This window comes from Alternaria ethzedia (assembly GCF_023757985.1).
Source record: "Alternaria ethzedia strain BMP 0044 chromosome Unknown scaffold_21, whole genome shotgun sequence".
NCBI lineage: Eukaryota > Fungi > Ascomycota > Dothideomycetes > Pleosporales > Pleosporaceae > Alternaria > Alternaria ethzedia.
Window position 1 is genome coordinate 517,165 of NW_026056214.1, and position 18,295 is coordinate 535,459.

The 18,295-nt window shown below is 53.3% G+C and overlaps 8 protein-coding genes across 8 annotated transcripts; 4 read left to right on the plus strand and 4 right to left on the minus strand.

Moving 5' to 3' along the window:
* Nucleotides 1-74: 74 nt before the first annotated feature.
* J4E87_007649 (uncharacterized protein) lies at nucleotides 75-554 on the minus strand (the record flags this gene model as incomplete). Its single annotated transcript, XM_049379243.1, has 2 exons — nucleotides 75-452; nucleotides 516-554. The coding sequence occupies 2 exons, from the start codon at nucleotides 552-554 to the stop codon at nucleotides 75-77; spliced, it is 417 nt and encodes a 138-aa protein (XP_049231154.1).
* A 241-nt stretch (nucleotides 555-795) lies between these two features.
* Nucleotides 796-2,063, plus strand: J4E87_007650 (uncharacterized protein; the record flags this gene model as incomplete). Its single annotated transcript, XM_049379244.1, has 2 exons — nucleotides 796-1,057; nucleotides 1,132-2,063. The coding sequence occupies 2 exons, from the start codon at nucleotides 796-798 to the stop codon at nucleotides 2,061-2,063; spliced, it is 1,194 nt and encodes a 397-aa protein (XP_049231155.1).
* Nucleotides 2,064-3,030: 967 nt separating this feature from the next.
* Nucleotides 3,031-4,233, plus strand: J4E87_007651 (uncharacterized protein; the record flags this gene model as incomplete). Its single annotated transcript, XM_049379245.1, has 2 exons — nucleotides 3,031-3,249; nucleotides 3,298-4,233. 2 exons carry the CDS (start codon nucleotides 3,031-3,033, stop codon nucleotides 4,231-4,233), a joined length of 1,155 nt encoding a protein of 384 aa, XP_049231156.1.
* A 3,835-nt stretch (nucleotides 4,234-8,068) lies between these two features.
* On the minus strand, nucleotides 8,069-8,923 carry J4E87_007652 (uncharacterized protein; the record flags this gene model as incomplete). The annotated part of the gene is made up of 3 exons (XM_049379246.1): nucleotides 8,069-8,100; nucleotides 8,255-8,687; nucleotides 8,744-8,923. 3 exons carry the CDS (start codon nucleotides 8,921-8,923, stop codon nucleotides 8,069-8,071), a joined length of 645 nt encoding a protein of 214 aa, XP_049231157.1.
* Nucleotides 8,924-11,561: 2,638 nt separating this feature from the next.
* Nucleotides 11,562-13,369, minus strand: J4E87_007653 (uncharacterized protein; the record flags this gene model as incomplete). The annotated part of the gene is made up of 3 exons (XM_049379247.1): nucleotides 11,562-11,879; nucleotides 11,933-12,941; nucleotides 13,164-13,369. 3 exons carry the CDS (start codon nucleotides 13,367-13,369, stop codon nucleotides 11,562-11,564), a joined length of 1,533 nt encoding a protein of 510 aa, XP_049231158.1.
* A 581-nt stretch (nucleotides 13,370-13,950) lies between these two features.
* Nucleotides 13,951-14,511, plus strand: J4E87_007654 (uncharacterized protein; the record flags this gene model as incomplete). Its single annotated transcript, XM_049379248.1, has 2 exons — nucleotides 13,951-14,022; nucleotides 14,080-14,511. 2 exons carry the CDS (start codon nucleotides 13,951-13,953, stop codon nucleotides 14,509-14,511), a joined length of 504 nt encoding a protein of 167 aa, XP_049231159.1.
* Nucleotides 14,512-14,740: 229 nt separating this feature from the next.
* Nucleotides 14,741-15,422, minus strand: J4E87_007655 (uncharacterized protein; the record flags this gene model as incomplete). The annotated part of the gene is made up of 2 exons (XM_049379249.1): nucleotides 14,741-15,107; nucleotides 15,415-15,422. 2 exons carry the CDS (start codon nucleotides 15,420-15,422, stop codon nucleotides 14,741-14,743), a joined length of 375 nt encoding a protein of 124 aa, XP_049231160.1.
* Nucleotides 15,423-16,011: 589 nt separating this feature from the next.
* J4E87_007656 (uncharacterized protein) lies at nucleotides 16,012-17,316 on the plus strand (the record flags this gene model as incomplete). The annotated part of the gene is made up of 1 exon (XM_049379250.1): nucleotides 16,012-17,316. One exon carries the CDS (start codon nucleotides 16,012-16,014, stop codon nucleotides 17,314-17,316), a length of 1,305 nt encoding a protein of 434 aa, XP_049231161.1.
* Nucleotides 17,317-18,295: the final 979 nt, after the last annotated feature.

An 18,295-nucleotide genomic window follows, 5' to 3' on the forward strand; every position in this document is an offset into this window, starting at 1 on the left:
TGCCGCTACGCCTTGCCATGATTCTCGCTGGATATCGTCGCGTGTAATATTCGTCTTCCTTCACCTTCAATCCTTCACATGTTGATTTTGCTGCCGTGGAACGGACTCCAGATGCCCCGGACGTTCTCGTTCAGACTCTTCACTGGTCGTCCATCCAGTCTCCTGTTCTTCTCTCCTGTGCTGTTCCGTAACATCTCTGCCTTTTCCCTTACACCCTCATTTTGCAGATTCCTCACACATATTGACCGTTGGGCGCCGTTGATGTAGTTTGCGATGATTACGGGGTGGTGGCGTGGCCGCGGGCTGACGGAAATTTCGATCTGAGGGTTGCGCTTGGCGAAGGCGGGGAGAGAGGCTTTGAGGAAGGCGTTCATGCCTTTCGACGACCCCCACCAGTTGCAGTAGTGGAAGGTGATGGACTTGCACGGCAGGACAAAGGCTCCTACGCCGTTCTGCGGTCGTAATTAGCATCCAGGATGACAAATGTCGGGACAGATGAACCCGCGAAAACATACCTGAGCCTTTGCGACCGTCTTGATAGCCGAGAGAGGCATGTTGGCGAGCAATTGCGGTGGTGACAGCGGCGCTTTCACCAATCTCAAAGTCCAAAGTCGGGCCCGGATCTCACGTGCGGTGGTCGCAGCCTAGGTTTGCGCTAGTGCGAACTCCGCGTCGCAGCTTCCTCGAACGCCCCAACTCCCAAACATCGACTTTCATCGTCGCGCCCTCCACTCCTCATATTCCAACTATTCCACATCGCCGCCTGGAGCGCATTCCAGAAACAAACTCGCAACCATGACGCATCTACTCCCCCCGATGCTGTTGAACCTGTTCGCCCCGCGGCCGCCGCTGCGATGGGTCGAGCCTTCCGACCACGCGCCTGAGAAGCGCTGCACGCCCAAGATTGGCGGCATTGGCCAGTACATGGAGGCGCTGAGGGAATACAAAGACAACGACGGCTACGTGCCCACCGACAGCTGGCTGCAGAAGCGCGATCGCAAGAAGCTCGAAAAGAAGGAGAAACAGGAGTATCTGCTCACCGAAGGGGTCAAGGATTGTACGACATCACCACGCGCGCTGAAGCTATCACTTGCGCAATTGTTATTTGCATCACTCACTAACATTATCTAGACAAACCCGTCGAAGATCCCAAAGTACAGGGCGACGCCTTCAAGACGCTCTTCGTTTCTCGCCTATCCTATGGCGTCACCTCCGATGACCTCGAGCGCGAATTCGGCCGCTACGGTCCCATCGAGCGCATTCGGATCGTTGAAGACGTCACACAACCCGCCGACGCGCCACCCAAGAAGCGAAAGCGCGGTTATGCTTTTATTGTCTTCGAGCGCGAAAAGGATATGAAGGCTGCATACAAGGAGACAGACGGTATCAAGATCAAGGATCGACGCGTACTCGTGGATGTCGAGCGCGGCCGCACAGTCTCTGGATGGCGCCCACGTCGCTTCGGTGGCGGTCTCGGTGGACGAGGCTACACCAAGGGCCCGTCTGCCCGTGGGCCAAGCGGAGGGGGTAGCCAATTTGGGGGACCTCCAGCTGGCCCTGGTGGCTTCGGAGCCCGCGGCGGTGGCTTCGGTGGAGGTTTCGGTGGACGAGGTGGTGGCCGTGGCGGATTTGGCGGCGGATTCGGGGGTGATCGAGGAGGCTTCGGCGGTGGACGAGGAGGTTTCGGTGGCCGCGGTCGAGGTGACTTTGGTGGTGGTCGCGGAGGTATCGGCTACCAGTCCAACGGCTATGGACCTCCCGATGGCGCCCCAGCTGGTCCTCGCGGTCCACGAGGTGGTGGGTTCGGCGGCGACCGAGGAGGCGGAGGTGGATTTGGAGGCGACCGCGGTGGAGGCGGAGGACGATACGAAGACCGACGCGGCGGCGGTGGTGGTGGCTACGACCGAGGATCCAGCGGCGCTAACAACGAACCGCTCGGCAGCAGAGATCGATACCGCGACCGCGACGGTGGGTACGGTGGTGGAGGCCGAGACGACGGCTCAAGGAAGCGCGGCTACGAAGGCGACAGCTACGACGACCGAAGCCAGCGCCGCAGATACTAGGCCCGCTCGATGGCTCACGTATCTTCTGCAAAGGGTTTGTCAAAGGTTACCTCCCCTTTCTTCGCCTCACCCTTTCTCGGCTCTGAGGGTAAGATCGAGTTTGTTCTGCTCTTGACGTTCGACCATTCAACACAGCGCTACAGGTCAGGATGGTAAGGGTTGTCGACACGTATTACCTCTAGGCTTTCGATCGGTCATCACACTCTCGTCGATTGGCATTTCACGTCTCGATCTCGACTCCTCGGTAGGGACGAGGTACAGCGTCATCCTTCAGTCGACTGCAGTCACGATGTTCATCACCCCAGGTTCGCACAGGTTTGGTAGGCCGGAATGGGTAGGGCAAGGTGAACTTTTCTCCCGCATGTTTTATTAGCTTTTCTTTCTTTCGTTTCAAAATATCTTCCTTGCTCGCGAGTTTTGCCTGGGTAGGTATTAATGTAAGTTACAAGCACGATGGTTCCAAGTAGTGCAGCGACGTCAAGGTAAGGTTAACAGGTAAGGAGTACATCTTCCTCGCTTGGTGATCTTACTGTGATGTGTTAGGTATTGAAAAGCATCTTTTTGCTGGGTTAAATCGAGATGTGTTGCCACATGCGGTGATGTAGCACAGATCATGGGGACTCGAGCTCATTTAGAGTAGAGGCGCAAGATCTGCACGATTTTGATCGAGAGGCTCGCAATTGATGACCCGACCTGCGTGCACAAGCATACCTAGGTAGATGTTCGAATCCGCCCTAGCGATACATGCATGCTATTGTATCCGTATACTAGTCCCTTTTTGTACACCACGATTGTTCCATTGTCTACGAGGCCTTGTGAGTCTAGTTCCTCCGCTTGGGCGAAGGGTGCACGGACTAGGGGTGGTGCCTATTAAGTATATCGCCCAGTGACTATATCAGTCTGCTATTCACCCTTTCCCTCTTAGTCCACTACCCCTGGAGCACTCAACCACCGTTGGGTCTGCAGCATGGCGCCACGACGATGTTTAGATCGCGCTAGCAAGCACAATGATCTCATCCTTAAGCCCAAAGGTGTTATCAAGAACAAGCCTGTGGACTGGCAAGAAGATGGAGATGGCGAGTTACAACCAATCTTCGCACCAGAGCCTTTGTTCACACCCGAAGAACTGGAACCCTACAGATCGAATCGGGCACTATTCGATCATAAGAAGAGCTTGCGCAGGCTTGTAAGTATAACAGACGCCAGTACAAAAGTTGTGTGCTGATGAATGCAGGTCGGTCCACCGTTTCCGTTCCTTAAACTCCCAACCGAACTACGCGTCGAGATCTACCGCTACTGCCTGGTTGCATACAAGCCAATCCAGCCTTATGGACAACATCTTTCAGATATGGTCTTCTTCAGTTCTAATCGCAGCACGAGACTTGCGTTCAGTCTCCTCCGTACATGCAAGGCGATGCACGATGAGTGCGCGGAGGTACTCTACGGCGAGAATGAATTCCGCTTCGCCGGCAGGTACCAACACCTCGAGCTGCTCAAGTTCCTCACCCACATCGGGCCAGAGCATCGCATGTGGTTACGAAACCTGACCATGAACTCGCCGTTCGTCGGTAGTGGAGACCGGATAATCGAGTATGAGCTTAAGCTCAAAGTCGACTCCATGCAACTTGACTCTGAGGATTCGTACAATTGGTATATCAACTATCAAATGATAAACCCGCAGTCCCCTCCGCTTTCCGAAGCCCAACGCCGCGAGATGACTTGGGCAGAGTTATGCAAACCACTCTTCAACCTCCTCGAATCACTTCCTCGACTCCGTGTCTTGACGATCGTGCTCCCAGATGACTGGGAATACTGCAACGATGCCGGAAATAACGAACCCTGGCCCCATACAATGGATTCTAGGGGGCGAGAAGAAATTTGGCATTCTCTGTCTGGCCTTTTGCGTGTTAAGCCTTTCGTCCAAGTACGGGCTCTGCGGCCCATGGCGGAGGCCCTTATGAACGACCCTGATCTGGTGGACGCGCAGCAGAATCATAAGCGACATTTGGCGAATCTGAAGCGTAGACTGGGGATATGGGATCATCGTGTTGCTTTCTACGATCGGCATTGTGAGTGGAGGATGCCGGACCAGGTGGAAGAAGATCCTGATGAGTATCTTCGCGATTTGCGATGTCTTTTCGCTGAACGGACTGTTTGGTTAGCATCATGAGAACGACAGTGGACATATTTAGCTTTGCGCCCTGCTCAGTATATCATAAACTCTAGGGCTTCACAGTCACCTAGTCAGCATGGAATGAGGGTTATGATTACTTAAAGCGTTGATAGCCACTAGGGGCAAAGTTAGCAATTTACATTCACGATACCGAGCCTCCATCTTATCTTGCTCATGAATGCATTGATGGACACGTAAAACATCTGTGTATGGGGCGTTCGAACAACGAAGAAAGATATGTATTGTACGGCAAAGATTTGAGACTAATCTTCGCGGCGAAGACGGTAGAGCTAACTGAAATTATCGGAAGGGGGTAGACTCTTGCAACCCTTCAAAATGACAAAATTTCGCTAAACGTGAGGCGGTGATGCGACAGAATTGCGTTTACATTCCCGGTCGCTTTGAGTCTCTGTATCGACAATGATGTCACTGCGTAGTAAACCAAGATGGTCTATACGAAGGCAATTGGATCTCCCTTAGCGTGTGGTACTGCCACCAGTGATCACTCCACTCGTCGACCGACTCGCTCATAAGCATGTTGACCGTCGTCTCCGGGTCGTGAGGTGTTCCCGGCGGGAAGTCGCACCGTATGAAAGAGTCATTTTTGACTATGCTCTGCAAAGTCCGCGGGAATGCTTCGAAAATGTATTCAGGACGCCATCTGCGAGAGAAAGTCGGTAGGTCTTGGCGTTCGTAGAGCAAATCTATTGCAGTTTGCCATGCGGCATCGTGCTGTAAGACGTCAAATATTTCGGTGCCTTTCTCTGGCGCGGAAATGCTCTCAAATGTCATCCTGAAGGACTCGCTAGGCATTCCCAGGAAAGATAGCGCGGTCGCTTCGACTATCCATGTTGCGATAGAGATCGAAATCCACAATGAGGGCACTGTGTCTCTGCCTCTGTGCCAGCCCCAAAGTACGTTCCACCAGAGATCGATGTGTCTGTGGATACGCAGATTTTTGTTCTCCTGACAGAAGGGGATTAGACCCCTTGCATGGCATTCTGGATATGAGATAGACTCGCGGTCTTCAATTAGGTCAACTTGCCTAAGCTCTGAGCGTATCGACACCGGAAGAGAGTTAAAGAACCGGATGGCACAAGTAGCTGCAGAGACGGTGCCCCTGTCGCGTTCCAACGAGCGAGGGCGTTGAGTTTTAGCGTATGCGATGCCTAGGATCTCTTCGAGCGCGTCATCATCCGGATCTTGCCAAGGCTCGAGGTGCGGTAAGCTCAGCAGGTCGAAAGGTAACCTGGAACGGGGACAGTCCTCCAGGACTCGCAACACGAAATGAACGAAATCGCGATACATGGAAGGTGGCTCGCCATAGTCCCATGACGCCTGCAAGGTAGGGCCTTCTAGTCTCCACTTCCGCACGACGGGGGCAAACTGGGGATAAGCAAGACCTATTACTGCTTCTGTCTCGTCCGTCAGGCAGGACTGAGCTATCTTATTGAGGCCATAGGATTTCTGCCTGTTCAACTCGCCTAGAGCCATGCTAAACATTCCTATTTTATGTCTTGATGCCCCTGGACATGCGGTACGAAAGTTGACCTTGTTAAGTCGTAAAGCGAAACCTTGTAGCTCAGCTGCGCCCTCGCGACAAGTGTACATCAGTGATAGATCGATGTGTTCGCCGTTCGTCCGAGTGAGTTTGTTCTTGCTGTAGTCGTATTCGAGTCCAGTTTCGCAAACGAAGCAATAGCCATAGATCTGATCTCGTAGTTCCCGAGGTAACCGAAAGAGGGGTGATTGCAGTTGCATGTGTGATGGGCGACGGGGATCAGCCGTGGCCATGGCCGCACAACGTGTGGTCTTCCGTGTTGGGACTTTGAAGAATAGTCTCCTGACGAAAGAAAGCCGAGGTCCATTGACGAGAATGTACCAGCATCTCCTAAAATAGTTTGACCAAGATTCCCTGGGACGTGCGAATATTGAGGGCGGATTGCGGCGGGAGAACAGGAGTCTTTTGATGAGAGGGAAAAGAAGTAGTCTGAAGAGAGCGACCAGAAACTCTCTGAGGATATAGGGCCAGAGTCCCCTAATGAGCGTGACCACAAATTTTACAATCATCGTTTCGTAGATCGGGAAAGGGATCTAGGAACGAGCGAGTGTCTTAAGCGTGATGAGGAAGTTGAAGTTGAAGCGAATTAGAGTAGCGACTGCTGTATATAAGTAGAGAAAGTTGTTGAAGCCACGTTGAACTCCGAGTACCAGAGTCGCAACATCTAGGAGTTCCCCACCCAGCGGTACAGCAGTTGCGCATCGATTGTAGCTGCCTAAATGCTCAGACCTGGTAGGCGTGACCTCAAGAATGGCTGGTTGTTAATACTGTCAAATGCGTTCGCGTCGGCCTGCTAGCTGCGTAATTACATTTTATGGCCATGACCATGCCCGCAAGTGATGAGTTCATTATCGATTGAGACGCGACGCGTATCTGACGAGCCTTTGTTGGTTTGTGTGTGTATGTCTTTTTGTGAAGGCAGCGACGATTAGGACCGAGCCGAAGATTAGTGGACCCACTTTACCTTATCAGTACTAGTGTGCATTCGGTATCTAGGTACCAGTTTACTCCCGAGGTCTACATGCTTGCTGCAGTTACCATTCCAAGGTTGTCCGTTGGAACACGTCTCTGATTCCGCGCTGCGCATCCAAACATTATTGGAAGCTACCTTCACTCCGAATAGCGCTGCCTTCTATTCGCCAATGTCGCGCACTTTACCAAGCCGACGCGCCTCGTCGTACGGCACCAAGTCACGTCAGGCGCGAGACCCCAGGCAGCAGGACTGGGCGAAGGACCCTGAAAGGCAGAGCATGGCTTCATGTATTTGTTAATGTTCTTTGTCTAGGGTTGGAGTTGAGGAAAGACAAAACCCTTGCGCCTGCACAAGAATATTTGCTCGTCTACACATGCTATGGTACTAACATGAGGCCGTTGTCTTTGCCATTGCACCTCATCAAGGCGCGCGGAAATATCCTGAAGTGAATGGGCAGCAGTCAGATGATGTGCGACGTGGAAGCTATACTAGATTCATCGTCGGCTTCCCGTAAACACAATTCCACCAGTTCAGTAGTCCACCATCATCCGTTGACAACTACAGCATTACCCGCAGCCATTTAAGTACATGCCACGGAGGCAACGGTTCCTCGGTTTGAAAGCAATGCGGCTGGTGCAAATTCCAACGATCTCCCCATTGCTTGAGCGTCCAGCCGCGATGTAGCGCAAGTAGAGATTCCACGTTGTCTGATTGGACAATGTCGAAGTTGCAGCTAATCGGCCCACCATCGGTTGACATATCGCGGATCGCAGCTGGAAGCCCTTCGTACTGGTATCCAACGCGAGTTCGTCGCTCATACCAGGAAGGTGTAGGCAAAAGACCTCGAGCATATGCAGCATCGAGAGCTGATTGCCAGGCGACGTCTCGCTGCACGATCTTGAAAACGGTAGAGGTGTGTTTGGGCGTCGGACTGCCGTCCAATAGTACGCTGAGCGAATCCCGAGGCATTCCGAGTGATGGCAATGCCTGAGCCTCAGCGATCCATGCCCCAACTGCTTTGGTAATCGTCGATGAGTACAAACGATCATCTTTCATACGATCGATGTTGTCGCCAGACATGGCGACGTAGTCGACCCTTGACGCAGGCCGTGGGCTAAATACGCTGCTCCATATATTCACGATACGTTGGACGCGGAGACGCCGATTGAATTGACACAAAGGAATAAATCCTCTTCCGTGAGACGCCGCATTCACACCTGATTCATAATCCTCGTGAAGTATCACGGTTCGCACTTGGCTGAGGGACGAAGACGGAATTGCGTGGAGAAAACGCAGTGCTACAGACGCCGCCGAATGGCGGTATTCCGGTCTGTGGAAATACGTCAGTGGTCTCGGTTCGACATCTGTGATGCTTGTGAGCCTGCCGAGTTCGGGAAGATCTGGTATGAGCCAAGGTGCCGGCGAGGTCTCACTGAGAGCTCCCACGTCGCAGTCTTCCTCTGGATTCCAGATTCGAGGCATACGCTCCGCTTCGTCGTGGAATGCGGGATGCTTCGATAGCAGATGGAAAACATATTGAATGAAATCGTCCCACGTGGACGGTGCTTCTCCACAATCGAAATCTCGCTTGTGTAAGGCGACGACAGACTGGTGCGGCGTCCAACCGTCAAAGATCTGAGCGAATTGCGGGTATGCGTCGATTGCCCTTTGTACCATGTCGTAGGATAGAAGTCGAGGTATGAGTCGTTGTAGCTGGATCTTCTTACGGAACATTATAGTATACATCGTTATATGGAACAGACCGGCTTGCTGTCGTGTAGACTCTGAGAAGTGGGTGTGGAAGGTGATGGTATTCTGCCCGAGCGCAAGCCCTTGCATTTCGGCTGCAATCTGGCGGCATGTAAGAGCGAGGCCGGTGGAGATGGGAGAACCGTCGGCCTGTAGAAGTCGGTTTGTCTGCAAAGATGAAGGTCAGTGTATGTCTGATACGCATTCCATTGGCATTCTCATACCTCGATGTTATGGATGTAGCCACCGTCGACCTGGACATAATGCTCGTAAATGAGGTCTCTCAGCTCGCGTGGAAGGCGTAGTATTGCCGGCAGTGTGGGCAGAATGTTCTTGACATGTTCCATATTAGATTCGGCGAGCTTAGGTGTGTCGGAGTGGTTTATGAATTGAGTTGACTCCATTGCCAAGGGTTTGTGGCAAGCGGTAGCAAGACAGCGAGGGACAAAGTGGTGTTCTTGTATTTGGACTTGAGGCCACGTAGGGTTGAAGGCGAGCGCAACGGGTCTGGCTACGGTGGTCAACCAGAGAGCGCGACGGGATGCAAACGTGGCTTCCCATTTTCGCCCAGCTGCGCCGATTCGAAGGCCTCGGTAAGGCCACGGTGCGCCATTGCTAGTCGTTGTGTGTACCAAGTGTAGCTTCCTCGTCAAGCGGAAGAGTCTAGGCAGCAGATATAGGTGCACAGCTGCAGAAGGTAGGCGCTACTGAAGGCGGACGTTGTTGTACAAAGGTGTTGGTGGGAAAGTACTCCTCTGGTACGCGGTTGTTAACAGACGCGATGCGGTTCGTTGAGACGCGTCGGTGACGTCAGCGCCGACACACTAAAGCGTCTTAGGCAGCCGCATCCAACGCGCCAACCAGAAGTTCGACGAAGACATACCTCGACAAACACATGGATCGATTATGACCTCTTCTCACTGACGACACGTTGCTCGATTCAAGACGAACGATCGAAGAGTTCAGATGGATACACACCCCAGTCTGCGTCAACAGCGCACTCTCTTCTTCGGGTGAAGGGCGCGAACTCAGTTTCGTCTCTGCTGTTCCTCCCTAGGTACTCATGAGCCACGTCTCACCGCGGTATACCGAGGTAAGATACAGGCTGCAATTAACGCCTATCACGAAGGATCGAATACGCCCTTCCGGAGTACCTGACTCACGTCTTTGGATGCGGCTTTGACAGGCTCTGTTGCTGATGAGTCACGCTTGCCCTCCATATGTACATCTTCATCAGGGCAACGACGTTCAACACATCGTTCATAATTACATAAGACATGGGCAATGAAGATCAGCTACCTCTCCGCGACAGACTGTCTTGTGGGTCTCCACCATCTGCAGTCCAACGCAATACGGCATCCACTATGCCGCTTCCGAACCCTCAGCTTCAATCGCGCCTCTTTCGCCTCCCCAGGGAACTTCGAGATCTCATATACCACCATTACCTGTTCAACGAAGACGGTCTAGTGTACAATTTCGAAACCAACAAGCTTCCTGTCGATTTGTCGTTGACGTACACATGCCGTGCGGCCGCACTCGAGCTTCGAGGCCTTGCTCTGCGGCTTAATAAGGTCGTCTTTCGCACAACCTGCACGAACGCTACGCAAACCCATGCGTATATATTCCACGGAGCGCTCATCAAATTGCACGCCCTCAAATTTGACCTGCTCAACATCCAAGCTCCGCGTCTAATGACTGAAGCAATCGAAAAAGAGGTATCCCTCAAGTATCCACAGTTCTCACCGATCCTACCGAAACTAGGCACACTAGGTGGACGCGCGAATACCTTGGGAGAGCCACCTTCGACGTACCGCGACTTTGTTCACTTCACTCTGAATCTATTGTATGACCGCAAATATAATCCTAAACTGGGCGGCAAACGTTCGGAACGCCTGCGCCGAAGTCTTCGAAAAATGAATCCCGAACCCTGGTTAACGCCCAATGAGGGCAGACTCCCACGTGGTCAAGAGGGAAAGTTTGGTCATTGCGCCCGGGACAAGCATAAGCGCGACCTTGTAGCTACATACGACCGCGAGCTCCAGCAACTAGTCGACATAACCAGGACTCATAATGGTGTCGGGAGTGTGAAACACTCCTTATCAGCAGCAGCATGCGCAATACGTTTCCTTCGGTCTCTCCGCGCCGAGACGCGTGAGAACGTGCGACAGATTGAACTCATCGAGGACCGAGAGTCTATTTCGTTCCCAGAGTGCCATGGAAGGGGTTTTATACCGTTTTGTCGTGCGCACCCAAACCTGCGCGTTCATAGGCGTGTCAGTCTCTGGGCAAACGTGTTCCCCGTAAGCAGTACATTGCGGTATATGATAGCCTCTAGTACGGGGAGACCCTTGGAAGACGATCGTCTTGACTCCAGCTACGTTTCAAGGGCGGTTGCGAAGTGGATGGCGGAAGCATCCATTCTCCCCTCACTAGGTATGCCCGAGGGCTCTTTCAAGCTAACCTTTCAATGCGACTCCGCTCCTGAAGAGACTACGCAGGTTTTTCAAATCACCCAGCGAGATGCCGCATGGCAGACGGCCTTAGATCTAAGTTATGCACGGCGACTGCTTCCAACGCCAACCTGGATGCAGCGTAGACTCCGCCGCGGATACATATACGAGACCTTCCCAGAGCTGATAGAGCAAGTTACCAATGGCGACCACTCATTCATACGCTGCGACTTCGCCCTGGGCACGGCGTGCGACCCGGAGGAAATCATCGGCGAGCGTAGGGACGACTCAGTGGACATATGGCATGCGAGCTGGCTTACTCTGACGCCTAAAAAGTTCCAAACACCCGCCAACATGCCGCCGTGGCATGTAATACGCGCTGGCTTTACCATCCGGCATGGGAAATGGGGTAACTGGGTAGCGGGGGTCAACGGCGGTTAAGGCTGCGCCCGCCAAATAGACAACATCAGCAGATACGTAGGATTTTGACAGCTACCGAGGCGAATACATTCAGGTTTTATTGGTTGTACAAATCGATAAGATATACCTCGACCCCTGCTCTCGATACTGAGCCGCCGCTCCACATCATCACCTACTTCCTCCTCCCATGTTTCGCAATCAAACTCCTGCTCTCCCCACACAGCCAGATATGCGGCCCAGCCTCGCCGTCCTTGAGACCATGCTCATTGATAATATGCTCAATCTGTTTTGCGCGCCCGCGGTTCGCACTCAGCGTCGTCAGGTTCTGGGACCAGCCGTAGAGGAAAATGGATTTATTGAGGTGGCCGAGTTCGGCGGCGACGGCGGTAGCGGCGTGGGGTAGGTTGTCGGTGATGGTGGAGACGTTGGGGGATTTGACGGTTATGGGGAGGGTGAAGGAGGGGGGTGGGGGGTAGTCGGATAGTGCGGCCTGGTGGGAATGTTAGCTTTGGGTTGTGTGGGGTGAGGTGTGAGGGGACGTACCCATTCTTCAACTAGTTGTTGTTGTGACCACGACGCGCAGTCTCCTTGTCGGAGAAGGAGATCCGCTCTTGTCTTTTCTGTATCAGTTGCTAGAGTCTGCACTATCAGGTTCATCTGCTCGGCTGCTTCGCGCGTGCACACCATGGGATGCGCGCCAATGGCAGGGTATAGATGTGTTGGTAGCAGGTGCTCTTGGGCCTCCTCTTCGATCTGGGCGCGCACTTCCCCTGGATACCAGTCCAGTATCGGGCATGGTTTGTGGGAGATGTCGGATATGAGGGCTAGTAGAATGGTGCAGTCGATGTTCAAAGTATCGCTCAGAGCCCGTGATCGATCGATGAGTAGGCGCGGTAGAACAGCGTCTATAGAGAGAGCCGTCGGGATGTCATCTCCGCACTGCACTATCGCACCCGTAGCGCGTATTTTATTGATGATCATATCGATAGCTGGTGTTTTCCCAGCGGAGATTCGTGTTAAGACGAAGCGCACCTTGGGCGGCCGACCGCGAATTGGGTTCGCGCGAGCAGCTCTCGCAAGACCTCGAGCATTTCGTACCACGTCGATTTGGTCTTCGTCGTCATCGTCGTCTTCCGGTGGAGGCGGCATATCTTCATTGTCTTCAGAGTCGGAGTCGTTGACCCAACCCAATTTCGCGAGATCGAAGAGGATGCGCTTTTCCGAGACGGTTGATACGCGTATCCACTCCGCACCCTCTTCTGCAACGATGTCAACGAGCGCGGAAGTCTTATTCTTGGCTTGACTTCCCTTCGCCAGGCTGACTCCTTTTGTTGTACTTTTGCCCGCTGGAGCCTTGTGTCGGTCCCAGAAGAAGTATTTGCGGAAGCTTTGGATTCCCATTGAGCGCTTCGCTGCGCCCCATAGTGCTTCGTAGTAGAGGAGATTCGAAGATACAATGTAATGCTGGGCTTTTTCCTCATCCATGGAGCATCCTGCGATCTTTTGTAGGAAGGCTAGCTCGTTGCGCATGTCATTGCGAAGATTTCGGTATCTGGTACAGTTAGTTGTGGTCTGAGACTGCGGATCTAGTCACGAAGAAGCTCACCCCTTCTCAGACAGACCTCCCCTGGAGGTATACGCTATGTTATATATTGCTAATGTGAAAGCAGACCCACCGCGAACACCTCCAGGATTGTATGAGGTTTGATCTGAGAAGGCGGGGAGCCTTCGTTTAGATGACGATGACTATATCATTGCAATTGCATAGACGTACTCAACTGGATTGTAGACCTTCCCGACTTTTTGCTTCTCAAGAACCGCGGCGATGTACGTTTCTACCTCGTCGTTGAGATGGTTGCCACGCGCCACTAGCTCTTGGATAGTGACTTCGAGCTCAGCCCTTGGGGTGGGCATTTTGCCCTCAGCTGGCTCTTCCCCAAGACCAATTTGGCCGAGGCCTTTGGTGGTGGACTCTGCCATGATCACCTCCGACCGGGATAAACCTGGGTAGGCCTGCGGACTACACTATGATGTAAACGGGCGAATCGAAAGATTTGGCGAGAATGTAGGCTCCAATGTCCGGTATGTTTGATGGTGCGCGCTGGCTAGTTGAAGTTTGGCACGAAGAATGCGAAGATTCTTTGATTCGACTGCGCTCGCTTGAAACTCAGCGAATAAGTCCTCGTCCTATCCGGCACCCGGCGTCCGAAGATTATTCTTGGTGAGTAGTAGTCTGGGTGGTGGGGAGTTGATAGAATAGATTTCGATTTCTGAAGATGAAGTACAGGAGCCCTGACTCAAGCACTAGTCAAACCGTGGAAGGTTCTCGGGTAGTGGCGCAAGCAGCAAACTGCTGTTGCCTGATAGGTCGGTTCTGGTGTCAGCCCTTTTCTGCATCCTAGGTTCCTGTCGCGTGGTACCTGGGTAGAGTCGCGAATCTAGTCTGGCCCGACGATTCCCCGGCCGACCCCGCCAAAAGTTGCCCGCATACCGAACCCACGCACCGACCACCATCCTCATCTCTCTCTCTCACCCTCGACCCCAGACAACTTCAACACACCATGCCGTACTTTGCGACAAGTCAGGAGTGGTACGAGCAGTCGTCACTCCTGCTCAAAGCGCGACCGACATCCGTATGCCAAGCTCCAGTCCACGCACGCACGCGACCCGCCTTCTAATCTCGCTCCTAGACACGCATCACGTCCAAATACTCGGTCCTCAAGCCCACGGCCTCGAAGATAAAGAAGCGCCAAAAGTACGAAGAGAAACGAGCTTCGAAGCCCACAGACACAGCGCGCGCATCATCACCGCCGCCGCAATCGCAGAATCCCGAAGAAGTCACCGTGTTCTTCACGCTGAAGACGTACGACCCGGAGTCAGGGACGTGTCTACAATATGAGACCAACAAGGGCGCCGAAGTCGGAAGATTGATTGGAAACCTGGGCAGGCTGGGAAGACACATGGCAGCGCTGCCGGAGACAACGGACGATCTGAGTATGCCAGCTGGCGGCGAGGCCACATCCACACCACAGGTCGATGAAGGCGGAGATGTGAAGATGGGCGGCGTCCCAGCGGCTGGTGCGGGAACAGGGGGTAAGAAGAAGAAGAAGGGCAAGAAATGAGTAGGATTACATCACAACCATACAACAATGCAAGCGCCGGGCAGGGCGCCCGAGGCAAACGAAGACATCGCGACGCACGTACACGATACCACGAGGCTCAGGGACATCGATTGCGGTTCAATGATTGATAAAGGGCCAAGGCATATATGGCGCACAGCCTGCGAAATGAAGATACCCAATTCCACTCCCAGCCTGCCCGTCCGTGAACTCCTCACAGCTGCCGTCCATACTAAGACTTCCTAATAGCCTTACCAGCAGCCTCAGCGTACGAGACACCCTTCATGCGCTCCCTAAGCTTCTCCTTACGCTTCTCAGCCTTGCGCTCTTCTTTCTGCTTCTCCATCCGCTCCTTGCGCTCCACCTCCTGCTTTTGCTTCTCAGCCGCCGTCTTGCCGACGATTTCCCACTCGTACTTGTCCTGCTCGTGCAGCGCTTCCTCCTTGTCTACGACGTCCCAGTTGTCCTCGCTATTGGCGCTTGATTCGGGTGCGTGTAGACCGGCGTTGTTGGTTTGGTTGAGGAAGTCCTTGAGGTCTGACGGCGGGCCTTGCACCGCGGTGGTGGGGATGCTGGTGGACATTGTGGTGACTTGGTGACTAGTCTGCTTCGCTGAGAGTATTATTATTTGAGTGAGTGAACGAAGGGTTGAGGGGATGTGTAAGATCTGAATGTGGTGAGCGTTCGACGATAGTGGTTTACTTGGGTATTGGGTCGCGGGAATAGTTATTGTGCTATACTGACAGGCTACAGAAAGTATATGTACCGGCCCAGCCAGTCGCAGTCCCTTCAATTCGCAACTCTCATTCACAGCTCAGTCGCTGCAGTGAATGTCGAATTACCACCGCGCAACCATGCGTGCGTCATATTCCGCCGTTGGAAGGCGGCCAAATATACCCTCTCGACCAAACCATGGTTCTTGCACGGTGGGCGCGCGCGCGAACGGGCTCTTGATCATGGGAAGGGTGCAGTTTCTGGAATTGGCGGCATCACAACGATTCACGAATGCGACAACGTAATTAGAGAATGGCTGCGAAACTGCAGGGCGGGCGCATCCATGCTGCCAGATTGATGTTGCTCACATCGATGGCGGCATGTGTTGTCACAACTCCGAAGGGCGCAGCTGACCGAAGCGCACTCAAGAGTGCTTGGCCAATGTGCGATGCCGCGATACTAGATGGCGATTTCTTCTTCCTCGCCGGAATCGCAAATTTCGGCTGATGGTGTCGGTTTGACGGGTACATGGGCTGTTCCTTCCGCTTTGGGTTAGGTCTGTGCTGCGGCGCAGCATCAACATTGATTAACAAGGGGGAGTCGCGATCTCTCAACCTTTTTTTTTTACAGACTCATCGTCTTCCCTTCTTAACACCAGCAACGCAGATGTAACCAGACGACATGGGCGCCTTTTACGAGGGTGAAACATATGGGCCTCCCCCGGGTGCCGGGTTTCCTTGTTACTACCAACTCATCTGTCCGGAGCTCGATCAACACTATACACTTCACATGTACGAACACGACACCCCGAAGTTATTTGACCGGAGAGACGAGTACTGGTTCCACAATATGTTTATAAAGCGAGACGTGGAACGTGTCCAGCACTTCTATCCACCCAGTGGAGACCTCTTCGAGCGCCTGCCAAACGAGATTATTGACCAAATTTTCGATTACATCCTACTTCGCGAAGAGGTTGACTGGGAAGCACTCGGCTATGAACGCTGGAATAGGCGCCCCTCAGTGCAAGAGTTCAATCGGGAAGACTTCCTTGCACTATGCCTCTCGTCCGCTCGTTTATGGCCACTCGCCTTGGCCCGTATATATCGGTCCTATCAGAAAGCCAACTGGGTAGGCAAAAAGGTTGGGTTCCACTTCGAGCGGTCGAAGCTCACCGCGGCACAAATGCGGAACTATGGTATCGAAGACACTCCTGTCATGATCAATGGACGTCAGGAAATGAGGTCGCAGCAGAGTGTCAAAGATCGGAGATGGGACCATTTCAGGTGCCGACCACCGTATGATTGGTGCTCTCTCATGCGTCCCATGCGTGGATACACAGCCGGCCGAGGATTGAAGATGGCAAAGTATGAGCTGACGTTAAGACCGGGGGATCGGGACAAGATCGAGCGAGATCTTGGTCGGTTCGATCGTTTCAATCTACGAGACACACAGAGAGAGTGGGTGCTTCGCAACATCACGACTAGACAATATGTACGCTCGGATCAGTTGCAAGAGCCAACCTGTCCAGCACCTGATTGGGACTCACTACCCAAGTTCCACGAGCCAGTACTTCCCAGGATGCAAAGAATGTACCGCGAGCTGTCGGAACAAGTGAGAAGAGTTCCGAAGAAAACATCGCGACCACTGCCAGACACCGACCAAGCGCTCACGTTGGCCAACATATTCTTGGTTCTCACGTGTAGTAACCCAGATTGCCCCTCCCCAGGACAAGCCTTCGACTTCTCAAATGGCCCATGGGCTGGGTGCGCATTTGAAGTTGTTTCACTGGACGACCATCTGCAGTCCCAGCAGCGAGATTTAGAGTCAAAAGAACAGTTAGGCGAGGCATGGGTGAACGTCAGTAAAGAAGTAGTTGCGGATGTCGCCAACTTGCGGTTTTGTATTCGCAGGTTGCAGGAGATGAGGCATCCGGGTCACGAGCTATATTTCCGCAGCCACGACCCAGCAGTCAACAAAGCATACTGGGACAACTTCTGGAACAAGGTCGAGATGACAAGAAAGCTGCATCGGCAGTGGGTGAAGACATGTCCGCCTAGACCTTGGATAGATGAGAGCATGTATGTGGAAACGTAGGTAGTCGAAGTGACCGGAACAATCCCACCTTCACTTTCACCTTGCTTCAATACAACACAATAGGAAAGAGATGCTTCTATCCACTGCTATCGTAGTCTGCAAAGCTATTGTACACCTCTATCCTGATAATCCTATTGTCCCTCCTGTCCTTCCTCAGGGTATCAAAACCTCGCCGTCCGCTCTTCAAAACCTATCCCAGACACCTACAACACTTTCTACCCCCTCATATTATCTACCTCAAAAGCCTTGACATCCTCCTGGCAATCTCAAAACCCACCTCTCCACCACCCAAAAGTAGCTGGACTACTTCCCGGCCTCACAATGAGCCCCCACTCCCACCTCTGTCGCCGCCTAACCTGGCACCTCTGCCGCGCGCGCCGACAGCTCGAGCGCCGCCTCAACGGCCCACCAGCCATGCGAACGCGAAGCCGCCTTGCCGCCACATCTTCACCAACACAAGTCACACCCGCAACACCAAACCCCCCCGCCAACAAAACCGGCACCCTCACCAAAAAGCCCTCCACCAAGAAACAACTCCTCGCAAGCTCAAAGCGGCTTGGGCGGAAAAGACTAGCGCTAAAGCGGGTGTTGGAGAAGAAGAAGAAGGACATGGATGAGAAGGGGAAGAGGACGTTTGGCATGGGGCAGCGGATTAGGTTGTTGAGTGTGCTTGGGCCGAAGGGGGAGTTGGAAGAAGGAGGGAGGAGGTTGGTGCCTGCGCAGCGGAGGGTTGCGACTGTGGAGGAGATGAGGGTGAAGAGGGAGGGGAAGAGGGTGGGGAGGAGTCCGTTGGGGGAGATGTGGTGATGGGGGGTGCGTGGAGGGGAGGGTGTTGGGGGGATGTTTTCTTCATGGGGTGGTTTGGGGGGAGGGTTGGTGCGCTGGGCGCTTGATGTATTCCTTAAACGTATATTTGGTTCGACAGTTGGAGCGCTGGTCGCTCCATGTATCCCTCAAACGTACATGTACTCCGCCGATC